This window comes from Grus americana, chromosome 6 (genome assembly GCF_028858705.1).
Source record: "Grus americana isolate bGruAme1 chromosome 6, bGruAme1.mat, whole genome shotgun sequence".
NCBI lineage: Eukaryota > Metazoa > Chordata > Aves > Gruiformes > Gruidae > Grus > Grus americana.
The window spans coordinates 30,485,326-30,499,084 of NC_072857.1; the positions used below are offsets into that span (position 1 = coordinate 30,485,326).

Here is a 13,759-nt window from a genome sequence, read left to right on the forward strand (position 1 = left end):
TCATTTCTTCTCATGCTTGCTGTATGGTTTGCCTGTTATAACTTGTAGGAAAGTCACTTTTACTTTATTGTTATGCAAATAAGCATGTTTAATTCATGGAGTTTTTATGGCATGTCATACATATGGATATTTTTATCAAATGTTATCCGAGATCTTCACAAGACAAATAATGCAAAGTTCTGCTGATAGGGTCTGTTCCAGTGGTTTAGTAGATTTCTTGTAGTTTTGTGTTTTTGCGAATGTTAACAAGAGATAACTTAATTAGTTAAGCAAATTTGGTATATGTGGGCTTTGGGAATTCAAGGAATTTGTTGGATGTCCCTTACGTTTCCAAGGCTTTTGGCAACCTCAGAATATCAATACAGCATTGATGAGGTTTAAAAGTGCATTATTTCTATCACTAGATTGAGGAGAACATATGAAAATGTTGATTACAGTATAAAACTAGGAAATGCCGATGGTAGTAACGTGCTAAACAGTTGATACAACTCCATCACCTAATCACAAGTCTTTATACAATAATCAAAATGCCTGTTCTTAGAAAAAAGAACATAGTTTAAAAGGAGGAAAAAATGTATGTATGCATTGTCAGAAAAATGGAGTATCTTGAAAAGATGCATATTCTAAAGCAGATCTGTATTTCATTTGAGTGGACAGAACATTCAACCGTACAGTTTTATCTGTGTCTTACAGTAGGGTTTACAAGCCTTTGCCTTGAGCTAACAACTACACTACATGGATTTAAGACATGCAGACCACGTGTATTTAAATAAATGTTGCTCTTGCTATACAGTGAAGTCTGTTCTCTCAAGTTGCAAAATCCTTTTTTTTTGTGTGTGTGTGACACAAGGGAAAATCCATTAGGAGGCAACATAAATTTGCTTTTCATAAGGCTTCTTGTAAACTGTGGTGGAGACAATAGCCTGCCCAGATTATACTGGGAACTGTTGCTAGGTAGGATTTTATAGAGATTAGCAAGTTACATTTTCCATAGTCATTTTAAGTCTAGATGTCTCTGACCCTCTTATCTACTGTCTTCATTAGAGGGGGAGTAAAGAGCATGTAGGAATCATATGTCTGTGAAACATTCTTTTCATAAAACATAAATGGTATTTTCCTTGTCATTTTGCAATCTCTCTTGGATGGAGACCTTCCTGTATAGGTTGTTACCTCTGTCAGTACAGGTGGCAAAGGTAGAACAAAATAAATTACCTCAAAAAAAAAAAAAGAGAAAATTCAGTTACATTTTTGGGAATAGATTTGTGATGAGCTTTTCAATGTAGTTATTAACTGTGAATCTTGGGGATGGGGCCATCCATCTAGATGAGATCTGGCATAATTAACAATTCTTGGTTGTTTCCCTTTCTGTATCCAGCAAGAGATCTAATATTGCCATTAGTGCAATCAAGGACAGTAGTAATACAGCATTTTACTTTTATCTTAGGTTGCAAATGCCATGAAGAACTCACTGCCCTTTGATGCTCCTGATGCATCGCAAGAAGGCCAGAAGGTACTGAAAGTAGAAGTCACTCCAACAGTGCCGAGGATTTCTCGGACTGCTATTACAACAGCTTCTATCCGTCGTCATCGCTGGAGGAGAGAAGGTGAGCTTTCTCTGCTAAGAGCAAATACTGTAGTGTACTGTATTCATCATCATCACTGTATTCTGGCTTCTGAGTTTGCGTGTTTGCAGAACAGTTGGTTGGGGTTTTTTCGTTTGTTTGTTTTTGAAAAATGATACTCCATAACAATGTATAGTATTTTACATCTTCAGAGCACTGCATGAACATGAACATTTGGGGTGTTTGTTTTGTTTTTGATTTGGTGATAAACCATGAGGTAGGTGAGAAAATGGAGAAGCTGGAAAATGTTCAGTAAGACTTATTTTTTTTCTCCATGTAACACAGCATAAAATTGTAGGGGTACAGTTTGGCTTAGAATTTGAGTTCTTTAATCCACACTAAAACTCAACTGACTCCCATCATAAATAGCTCAGGGAATGAATGGTATTATCCAAACCTTGATAGGCTTCCAGCTACCTACAGCTATTGAAACCAGTGGGAGAGGGAAAAGCTGAATATCACACTCCTACCATCATATGCCCCAATTTAGAGAGGGGCTATGTCATAAAATAGCTTTGGATAGCTTAGAATTAGTCCTTATTTTTCCTTACGTCATATGGAAGTGTGCTTGACTGTATGAAGAAAAAAATAAATATGTAGTAATATTTACTTTGATATGATGACATCTTCAGTGTAGGTATAGCAAAAAGCTTGCTTTGAAATCACTTTGTCACACTTACAAAGCTTTGTTGCTGCATGTATAAAACGTTGATTAAAAAAAGCTGCATAAATGGCTGAAGGTAAAAAGTAGAATAACCTAGAAATAAACTGAGGGTAAAAGTCTGAAAACAAGGATTACAGTTTTCCTGTGGTACTCCTTTTTTTTCTTCTTTTTTTTTTTTTTTCCTTCTTCTGTATCATGTGCAAAAGGATTTGATGACCTCTGGTCTTCAGCTGAATCAGGATGTCCAGGACAAGTAGCTGTCTTCTGTTTTCACGACTCTGGGTCATGTTTGTCTTCACTGTAGTTGCCATTCATTTGCTAGTCTCTGGTCTGCAGTATAGCCCACCTGTCCCTTTCTGTGGATGTTCTCACAATTTTTAACTAAACATGGGTAGTGTTTTGTGTTTGTTCCATGTCCACATAAATCTTCTATTTTCCCTGCCTGGGTTGGAATGCCAAGAAAGGAATAGAAAAGCACTAAAATGTTATATGTTGAATCCCAGATGGCTTTGACTTCTCAAACGAGGCTGACTCAAGCATACCTGGCTCACCGATCCAACACGGCTCCACAGACCTAGGGATCAAACGTGAGCAAGAGGGGGAGGTGCTGATGCGCAGGACCCCTGAGCATGGCTTCCCGGAGCCCACCTTGGCAGCAGCCACAACAGAGGGTAGGACAGAGATGAGGAGGCAGAAGTCAGTGAGGCAGTTGCTGGAGGAGGATCCTGGCTCCCTATCCCCAAGCAGAACTTCTTTCCATTCTAGTGTGTGTTTCCGCTATCCCAGGGTGTATTAGCTTCTCTTTGCAATACACGCATCCCCTATATACCTAACATCAGGTCAGGTACTACCTTTTGTTATCACGTGGGCTGGCCTGGGGCTTGCATCTGTGTGGTGAAAGATTGCTTGGCATGGCAAAAAAAAAAAAAAAAAAAAAAAAGACAGGGGTAATAGCCAAGAGCTTTGGGATTGCTTGGAAACTTTCTATTACTGAGCATGTTTAATTGATTAATCAGAAGGAAAAAAAATGCACCAGATGAACAGGAATCTAGTCCTGAAAAGTACACAGTATCAAGTATGAATGGATTTGGCTACAACTTAGTTACAATAGTGTCTTGTTAGTCTGCAGTTTTTAAATTTCCAAGAATGAACTTTCATGTTGCTGTTAAAAGTCAAGTCTATCTAAGACAGATATACAACTGCTGATGTTTTTATTTGCCAGTCATCCTTTAATTGAAAATTCATACATGTACAACTCATTTACATGAATAAGCTGGCTGCTCCAAAGACAAGTACCAAAAAAGTGCTTGTGTTTTCAAGAAGAAATCAGGTTGTCATGTTTCTAAAAACTTTAGAAACAATTATGGCTTGCTTTCTCAGTCATGCTGTCTGCACAAATGCTGTAGGACTTCGTATGTCTGCTCTGCAGCCAAGAATAACAGATAGAGTAGCTGGTAGAAATTTATTTTGTGTAAGTTCATCATTAATTTTCTCATCTTTACTCCATAAAAGATGTGGGTTTGAATACTAAATTTGAATCCTGATTTCTCCTCAGAGATGAGAATTAATTTCTTGTAAATTTAGCTAAAGATATTTTTAAGTGTTCTCCTATCTTAAGTCTTTTATCTGAACATTCCTTTGGTATTTCCAGCTTCTATAAGTGTATCAGTTGATCATAAATGAGATTTATTTCCATATTTGGATATGAGCTACATAGGTTTCAGATTTGTTCTTCTGGAAACAATAATCTGGAGAATTTGGAGATTTATTGTAGTGTTATCACAGAATCCTTACCCTTAATCAGAGTTGCTATCAAACAATAATTAAGACATCATGCTTCTATAGAAGATAGTTGCATAAAAATGTTTAGTGTGGGTTTATAATGTGCTCCTTGGTGCATAGTGAATTTGAGCATGCTCAGTAAGTGAGTCCTGTCTTCTCCTAAATTCACTTGTTCAGTTGGTCTTACTCCATTTTACTAAACTTTGCATGTGCATGACCTGAAGGATATGGAGAAACTGCAGAGAACCTTCTGGGAGAGACAGGAAGTGGGAAAGAAGTTGATAAAGATGTGGCCTTCTCGTCTTAAATTGTTTTAAGACATCTATATAATCTGGCATGTTCTTGGATAAGGCATAATTCCATATGCTTTACTTCAGTAGAAGTGGGTTGAATACCCTTTACTTCTGTAACGTTAGTAATGTATAATTACATACTTGGGCAAACCGAATTCTGCCAGTTGACAGCATCTGGGAGAAGGTCAAGGAATGGAGTTTGACTTGATTATCAGTATAGAATTGTGTGTGGATATATAGTGGTCTGTTATTTTACTGATGCCGATTTCATAGAAAGTTTCAGCTAGCAAATTCCCTCTCATAAATATCATTTTGCTATCAAACAATATAATGAGAGAGTGATCATTTCTAGTGACTTTTCAACCTTCAGGTGTGGGAAAGATAAACAGAATAAAAGTAACTTTAAAAAGCTGCATAAAACTCCTTCTTCAGATCAGTGTTTTGACCCAATAAGTAGAAAAAGGCAATTTCAAGAATGACTCAGTCATGCCTTACAAGGTATTCTGCTTCCGGGTGATAGCAGCTGTAGTTATGTGCACTACTTTGGGTCAGTGGAGAATGTTGTATCTACATCTACAGGATTAATTATGTACAGGCATAAATAACAATTCTTTGGGGACAGACTTATTCTGATAAGGAACAGTGGAAGTCCTGAATACAAGCTGTAGTGCAATTGATGTGATTTCTGTCAGGTTGCACTATCTCTTTCTCTTCTAGCCTTACAGTAGAAGAGTGCTTGGGAGGAGTCGGTTTTTAGGTTTTGTTTTCTTTTTTAATTGTCTTATTGGTCTGTTGCGGGGAGGGGGAGAATAAAGAAAACTTTATTACTTCACTCTCTTTCCCCTTCCCCAACCAGAGTATGTAAGGACTCAAACATTTTTATTTTTTTTAATTGTTTCTGAGGGCAGTTTTAAGGGCAAAAATAACATGTACTGGGAAAAGAATATGTGTTTGCTGACTTACTTCAGTCCCACTGAGAACTTCTATAAGTATATGGATCTGACTAGACAGAAGTTCTCTTGCATGTTGTCTTCTCTATCTTCTTCATTTTTGAGCACTGCTGAGCTGCTTGGTCCTCTACATAGTTGCAGCATCCAAAAGCTTGCAACAACCCCTCTCAGTCTTGTCTTTAAATTCTGTGGATAAAATGCCACTTTTTCAGTGTGATTCTTCTGCTTCACTGTCCCTGAATAGGAATGTCAGGTTTAGTATCCTGTTACTCAGCAATGTTATAACGTAAACTTTGAAGACAACTAATGTTCTTGTAATAATGAAAAGCTTAGCAATATTGTCTGGAGATACCTTCTTGCAAGTTATACATCTTTCGTTTGAATAAAAAGGGCTTGAGAGGGGACTTCAGCTGCTGCTATTGCTGCTTGTAACCTAACACGCTTTCATCCAGCTTTGCATGATTATATAAAGAAACATAAATGTTGGTTTAATGAAAAAGTGCTCTTGCTTTCAGTATGTTCTAGTTATGTTATATTTTTATTAGCATCTTTGATTATGTGTGGGAAGGTTGGGGGGTGGGGGGAATGGAGATGTGGTGGACTGTGAATAAAATATGTCACCATCTAATGTAAGAAAATACACTTATATCTCAATGAGAAGATGAAGGCCTAGTTTGACCAAACAGGGTGGGCAGGAAGGGGAGAAAGTATATGTATTTTAAATAAGGTTACAGGAAGTTAAAGCAAATAATGCACCCTTCATTTTAATAATAGCTCTGGAAACCTAAGAGGCTTCTTTTTCTAAGGCTAAAGGCTTTACCAAGGAAGGAAGACTGCAGTAACATGAACTATATTACTGTTCTGCTTCTGGGAGGCTAATGAGTCAAATAGAACTATATAAAACTACAGAATAATCTTGCATTGTTCTGAGAGAGGCCTGAAAATGGTCTGATTTGGAGATTGCTAAACATCTTTCGTAAGCTGATACACTGTAATGGTAAGCAAAGTTTCCTGAAAAGAAGTAGTAAGTTTAAAACAGAATAATAAAACCTCCCTGTAAAGTTTTCTTTTTGCTTTACACTTCAGAAATGTGAAGTTGTATCAGGCTACACAGAGGTGGCAACAACACTAAAAGCTTTGTGTCTGTTCTGCTTGCCATAATGTAAAATGTTCCTTAGTGCTGTGCCAACAATCAGCGTGAAAGGATGAGCTTCCTCTCAAATGTTAGAATCTCTTAGATCCTTGCCACCACTTTTTCCCCATTCCACAAAAGAGACTTAAACATGTTTGCTTGGCAGCAAGCTGGGTTGAAGAAACTGCCAGTAGAGCAGTACAATGGCTTTAGCTGGGACAGATCCATAGGCTTTGCAGATTTCTGACAAATAATCAGGTTCCACAGCTTTTTTAAAGAAAAGCAAAATTCTTATAGCCTGAATATTTCCTTTTTTTCTAACATGGTTAAACTTTATGGCTTTTTCCCATTGAAATGAGATATATGGAGCAAAAACTCAATCTCCATTTTCAGTTTTGAAATTTGAATGCTGTTCAGTTTTCTACTGAAACAATAACTCTTCTTTTGGGTACTTGAAGCTTAGAAAAAGGACTGGAATAAGATTAAAAAAATAATAATCTTTGTGTGCAGCCCTAATCATATTATAGGCCTGAAAACAAGGATTTAAAAAATAAGTTTGTCAGGCTTTTTTTTTTTTTCTTCTTTGAGATTCCAATCAAAAGCACAGTGACTCTTCTACAACATGAAGTGTTTCAGAATTTAAATTTCTCTTAATACAAGGGTTGGTTTTTTCTCTGGGAAAGCTAGATGCTGAGATAAAAGCAAGTATGGTGGAAGCACCTAGATAGGATTGCTGGAAATGCAGGGAGGATTGAGCTCTGGAGGAGAGAAAACTAGGAATTAGGTTAATCTCTAACAGAAAGTATAGTCGCATTGTTTGAAGTGCCAGCTACACGCAACAGAAGCCTTCTACCTCTGTTGGAGCGTTGTGATGGCTGGCCTAGGAAGTAGCCTAATTCTGAAGCTTACTGAGCACTTTCCAGAATTTACTGTGACTGGAAGAGATCCCAAACATGCTTAGATTTTGCCTCAAAATAGGATAAAAATAGTCTGAAATGCTTCTTTTTTTTTTTTTTTTTTTTAACCACAGGTACGAGGAAAATGGGCACCAGTATCTGCAGACAGAACTAAAATTAACAGAATAGGTCCTAATTCTTCTTGTTTATAGATAAAGTTTGGGAAATATTCTGACTGATAAAGTGATGTAGAGGAAAGGCAAATCAAGCTCAGGGAGTACTTATTGTTAGATTCTGTTAAATATGACAGGAAGATTATTGGCTGAGAATCAGAACTTTTTAAGCAAGTAGAAACCAGGTGGATTAGGAAATGAGGTTTGTTTTGACATTCTGTGCGCATCTTTGTCTTCATGTAACTTGAACGCTTACTGTGTGTTCTGATTTGTTTGGGGCTTTTTTGGTTGTTTCTTTTTTCTTAATAGATACTGAAGGTGTAAATGGAAGAGAAGAATCTGTGAACCTTAATGATGCTGATGAAGGATTTTCATCAGGAGCTTCCCTCAGCAGCCAGCCAGTTGGGACCAAACCTCTATCATCTGTATCCCAGAAGGGCAGCTTAAGGAAAACAGCAAGTGGGCGTTCTGCTAAGGATAAAGAAACCTCTTCTGCAGCAAAATCCAATGAGAGCCCTCGAGATTCAGTAGCTCGGAAGCAGTACGTGCACCAATCCACTGACCTTGGTGCAGATATAATTGAGATGACACCTACTAAGAAACACCTCAGCCTGCCTGCTGGGCAGGTGGTGCCAAAAGCCAACAGTTTGAGCCTGATCAGGACCGCCAGTGCTTCCTCCAGTAAATCATTTGACTATGTTAATGGCAGTCAAGCAGGCTCCAGTGTTGGAGCTGGTACAGAGGGTGTTACCAATCTAGCAGCTGGCAACACCAATCGGTTTTCAACTATCAGCCTGCAGGAGGACCGACTAGGCCAAGCTGGGGAAGGTAAAGATCTCCTTCCACCAGGAGCTCCCCTAACCAAGCAGTCTCGATCTCCAAGTTTCAATATGCAGCTGATATCCCAGGTGTAACTTTGACTCCCTTCCTTAGGACTCCCTTTTTCCCCTTAATCCCCAGGCAAGTTCATCCTTAGGCAAAACATGAACCATCATCCCGCAGTGTGAAAATACTGACTGTTGTGATCTTGTTTGATTTGGTTTAGCTCTCATACTGTATTACTAAAACAGCAATAATTCCTCCCTCACCTTCATCCTCCCCCCACCTTGTAAACATGGTTGTGAAGCAGTATATAATGTACTGTATGCCTTTTTCCATGCCTTCCTTTCTCCTTGGGTGATGTGCAATCCATCGTAGGCTGATCAGTCCCATTTCAACACTGTGAGACTGGAGACACTGGCGGAAATGGTGAATGTGATCCCTATGAGATGATGCTTTGGCTTTGTTAAGAAATAGAAACGGGTTTGTTTTCTCGGTCTACAGTACTGCAAAGACTACTGGATCATGACTTTTCTTTCTCAGAACCAGGAGTGCCTCAGAGATTCTAGTGTGACTTTGGACCTCTCTGAGTCTGTGCAATCAATTCTGGGGAGGGGATTGTCATTGCTGCTCCTGGCTGCCTACAGCACTTTTTTCATTAAAATGAGGGTAGTTTTTTTTCTTGCCTGCCCCCAGTCTCTCATCCCAGAAGCTTTTGATGTTCAGCAACTGAGACATGCATATTAACAAGTTGTTTTCCCTCAGAGAGAGAATTCTAAGTAGATAATGTAGGTTACAATGCACTTCTAATGGCGTTGTAGCCATAAGTAATGTTACATGTCTTCCCCTCCAGGACACAGGGTCATTCTGCATGTAGACTAAAATTTAGACAACACCATGCTGTTAAAGCGATTTGGTTTCTAAGTGGGAGGGAAACACTACTTTCCCAGGAACTAATGGCTAGCTCTGCTCCATTTTTGTTGTTGTTGTTCTCGTGAGGTGCTGATCACTGAATTGAAAGGTGTATTCGGGTAAAGAGTATTTCTCAGGCTGCTTTCTATGGTATCATGGCTGGTGGACGCTCCTGCCCTTCTCAGCTGCTTTCTCAGTGTCCCTGAATTCAATCATGGACTCATTTGAAGAATCCTGCAGTCCAGACAGACCATAATCTTAAGGGGCTGTCTCAGGGATGGAGACAGTAGTCTGCTAGAAACACTGAAGCTTCAATGTGAAATGCTTTTCTAAAAACATCATTTGCAGAAAGGGGTACTGACAGTCCTTCCTTCCCAGAAGGATCACACTTCATTGCCTTGGTATATATAATACGTTGAGGTTTTTTAACTCTTTTATTTTAGTGGATTGGCCCTACTCTAGAAAATTCAGAACTCATGCCATTGAGCCAAGCCTTGAATGTATATGACTGGTGTATGGGCACTGGCTGGTACTTATGCTAGAGAACACTGCTTAGAAGCACATTTCTGGTTACACAGGAGAATGTCTGTTATTCTTTCTCTATCTCTTTTTGGATTGCTAGAGAGAAAAGGGGAAAATTCATCCTCTATGCTTAAGTCATGTGTGATATCCTGGAAGTTTACAAATAGTAAACCCACAGGAAAGAGGTATGATCTTTATGTGGGCACTTTTGGTTTCACCGTCACTGTGAAGGATAAACATAAGCAGTTATAAATAGCAGGACTGTCTGTGCATGATAGTCTTTAAGAAATTCAGGACAATGACATGGTGTTGCATTGCTGGTAGATGGTTTTGTGTTTTGTGTTGGTTTTTTTTTTTCTTTTTAATGTCTTTATTTCAAATACATTATTTCAAATTTACAAATTATTTCAAATTTACATTAAAATTCATTTAAATATTTAAAGGTTTTTTGTGGTTTGACGAGTCACGTTGGTAGTCTAGTCTTCATATCGTACATTCATAAAGTGAATTAAACAGCATGTGGACCAATGCAGAAATTCAGTTAAAGAATAAATGGAATCATCAGAAAGAAAATCTTACAGTTTCTAAATTGAAGTTAATCTTTAATGACCACCAGTCACACACAGATGGAACTAAGGCAAAGTGGAGATTAAGCTATGAGGCATTTTCTCTAAAAATGTCAAAAGCTGTATATGGTTAAACTCTTCTTTTTTTTTAATAAAGTTTTGCTAGTGGAGACAACTGGTAAGTCGTGGCTGAAAGTACAAAGTTTATATTTTGTAAAGACTATTAATAGAGATTCTATTAAAGAGCCATCACTGTAAATTGAAAAGGACCAAATAATTGGCTTAAATCTTTGGGAAAGAAAAGGTCAGGAGTGTCAGCTAATTTTTTAAGAATTACTTTATTTTAGTATTTTAAAAAGTAGAGTTGTTCATTAGCTAGGTTCTCTACTTTCTACATTTGCCATTATAAGCATTCCCCCAGAAGTTTTAGGACACTTAAATTGGCATCAGGCCAAATTTTAAAACTTTTTTTTTTTTACTTTTTACTTTTTTTACTTTTTTAAATTAAGTATTCTTATGTGTGGGGTCCCACACTGTTAAACTATTTCAAGAAAGTGAGACAGCTCAGTGACTTCAGATAGGGAAGTCAAATGTACGTGCATAAATTCAAATAGGTTAAAACTTCAGTCAAACTACCTTTTAAGATATTTTTACAGTTCTCATTTTGATCATGTGCCTTTTGTTATCATTTTATCCGCTGTATTTTGGTTTGTTTTGGTGTATATATACCTACCCCATATAAGGCTTTTTAAAGAGTTAAAATTTATCTCTGTAAAAAAAAAATATTTTTTTTTTGCTATGTGCTGATGTGGTACATCTATAACTTCTCAAAATTACCCTTTTAGCGCGATGTTTCAGTTGTGGGAGCATGTTTTGTCATTTTTCAGACAAGTACTGTTCAACATCTATCTTACAAAATGAGTCATCCCTAATATCTACAAACCAGCTGTAATAACAGGCTTTGCCAGTGCTGTGTATCATGTTTATCATTAATGCTTCTAGATGTGTCTCAGACTATGCCAAGGTGCGTTAAGACCATAGTGAAATTTTATACACTGAAGTTCAGTACACTTCAAAGTACTGTGGCAGAAATAAAATTAGAAGTGTCTGGGATATGGGTTGAAGGAATAATCTGCTGGCTTTCTGGTTATATATCCTAAGTACTAAACAAAGTACAAAACATACTTAAATTTTCTGACACCTGTGACAAATATTTAGACTTAAATCTCTTTATCCTGAATTCATTCTGCTGTGTCTTGTTTTAGAACATTTAGTACTTGACATGAGGCACTAGCTTTAGATTTCTGCAGTATTTCAGTGCAACTGCAGCAGTATAAAAGAAGGTCAAAAAGCAGAACACTACAATTTTTCCTCGTGCACATGCATGCACGTACATTTAATTCTTAGGTGAGGAAGTATGGGTACTATATTTTGATGTATATATACATTTAAGTTGGGATAAATTAATTATTCCTTGATACAATTTTTACCACATCACAATATGCTGCCATTTTGCAACTCATTTTTGTTGAGCTTTATAATTTCAAGAAAATATAAAATGTTGGGATTGCTAACTCCAGCTTGATCATCCTTTTCAGGGGTTTATTGTGAGCAGCTTTTTGGTTGAATAATGACCCATTTTTTCATACTGCAGGCAGCAAAGTGATGAAGTAAAAATACCTATTAAAATGAATGTTGCAAGATGACAGTTTAAATTGCTGTATTATTCTTTTAGTTTTGATTTGGAGACTTTGTATGTCACTGTCCATTTTAAATGCAGATTTCTTTGAACACCCTTTCTGATGTGATTTGGAAAAGTTTTTTAACAGCGTACTTCATTCTGTAATGCTGAACATCATGTTGCAGCCAGTAAGCATTAGATCTAGTATTTATAGTCTGCAAGGGCGTTGGTCTTAAATACAACATTTCCAACATAATCCTGCTAGCTTTAACATAATTAGAATTATCTGTTTTAACATCAAAATAGTGAGAAAAAATGTTTTCTGACAAAGTATTTATTTGCACTACTTATGAATACTGGAGTTTACTGGGACAGGGTTTTTTCTCACCATGTGAGGTTTACTTGTGTGTGGGTAGGTACATACATTTGTCACGTGTTGACAATCAATTGCCTCAACTGTGTGTATACTGTATGTAAATATGAACATATTTTTCAAGATTAAGGGGGAAACCTGCATCTTAATGGTGGTAAAGCTACTCTGTAGTAAGGTGACCCCCAACTCTAACCCCTTTTTGTCTCCAGATACTGTGGTTTGTTTTACTTCTTTAACGAAGATTATTAGTGTTCTTGGAAAATTTTAGCTCCAGGGAAATTTCCCTCAATATTTAATGTATAACATGTTCAGAGAAATATATTTTGAAAAATTAATTTTGGAATAGATAATTCTATGCTATGGCTGTATTTTAACCTAAGAGTATAAACTTGTCCTGTTTTATCATGAACCAATGGCTATCTCTTTTAAGCGTTCAGCATTTTAACTTCGGTCACAAACCAGAAATTTTTGTTTATCTTGGCTTACAAATTTAAATTAATTTGAAGACTAAGTGAGAACCAAGAATAACTTTTTGAGTAAAATCATAAAATATCAAGCAGTACAGACTAGGTACTGTACTCATAATCCTGGAGGAGGTGTGGAAAATGTAATGGAACATGTTTGAATGAAATGTATGTACTGCAAACAAAACAAAAAGATGTTTCTGGTGTTAGTAAAGCTAATAATCTCATCTTTAAATTCTGCAATTCTCTTATTGCCAAAGATATTGCTACCTTGGCATGTTTAATATAGCATTAAAGCCATTAGCTAGGTCTCATTTGTAACAACCATTTACATCATAGGAATAGTTTGCATCAGAAGAGTAAACATGCCTCTTTTTTATTTATTTAAATTTCTTGTTTAGGATAATTGCAGGACTAAAGTTGCAAAATATCACTCCTTTCCAAGCACGGTAAGCAAAGAAGCCAGATCCTCTGTAATTGCATTGCATTCTTGGTTTATATCAAATTGTTCAATATTTTATATTTTCTTTAGTATTTTAAATGCTCTTTGTTTCTAGTATACGGACCTTAATCTCTTTTGATTCTCTTTTAATTCGTTTTCTCACTGGCACTCAGATAAACTTTGCCGTGGAAAGATAAACTTTTCTGTAGGTGATTCAGGGTAATAGATCATGATGTGGGTGTTGGGTTAGTGAATACATGTATCAGTCTGTCAAAATCTGCATGTCATGACCAGCTGAAGAGCCAAAATACTCACCTGCCTCTTACAGAGTGATGGAAGACAGTGGAGAGCTGTGAGCAACTTGGTTTGTCAGTAGTTCTTGAAAACAAGCAGTAAGTGGATTTTGCAAGACCGATATATGTATGAGGATTTCCACATAGTCATTATGAAATGTTATCTAAAATAAAA

General features: G+C 37.0%; 1 protein-coding gene across 14 annotated transcripts in view; it reads left to right on the top strand.

Annotated features, from left to right (window-relative positions):
• Nucleotides 1–13,759, top strand: part of LOC129207999 (hyccin 2) — a 78,522-nt gene that overhangs the window by 42,249 nt on the left and 22,514 nt on the right. For 11 of the 14 annotated variants that reach the window (XM_054829981.1, XM_054829985.1, XM_054829984.1 and 8 more), the window contains 3 exons: nt 1,445–1,604; nt 2,790–2,957; nt 7,822–12,794. In XM_054829981.1, coding sequence (XP_054685956.1) covers nt 1,445–1,604; nt 2,790–2,957; nt 7,822–8,426 — 933 coding nt within the window. In that variant the 3' untranslated portion in view covers nt 8,427–12,794. Of the gene's footprint in view, nt 1–1,444; nt 1,605–2,789; nt 2,958–7,821; nt 12,795–13,759 lie in introns of those variants that run through there. The other 3 variants (XM_054829994.1, XM_054829993.1, XM_054829995.1) reach the window with 2 other exon arrangements.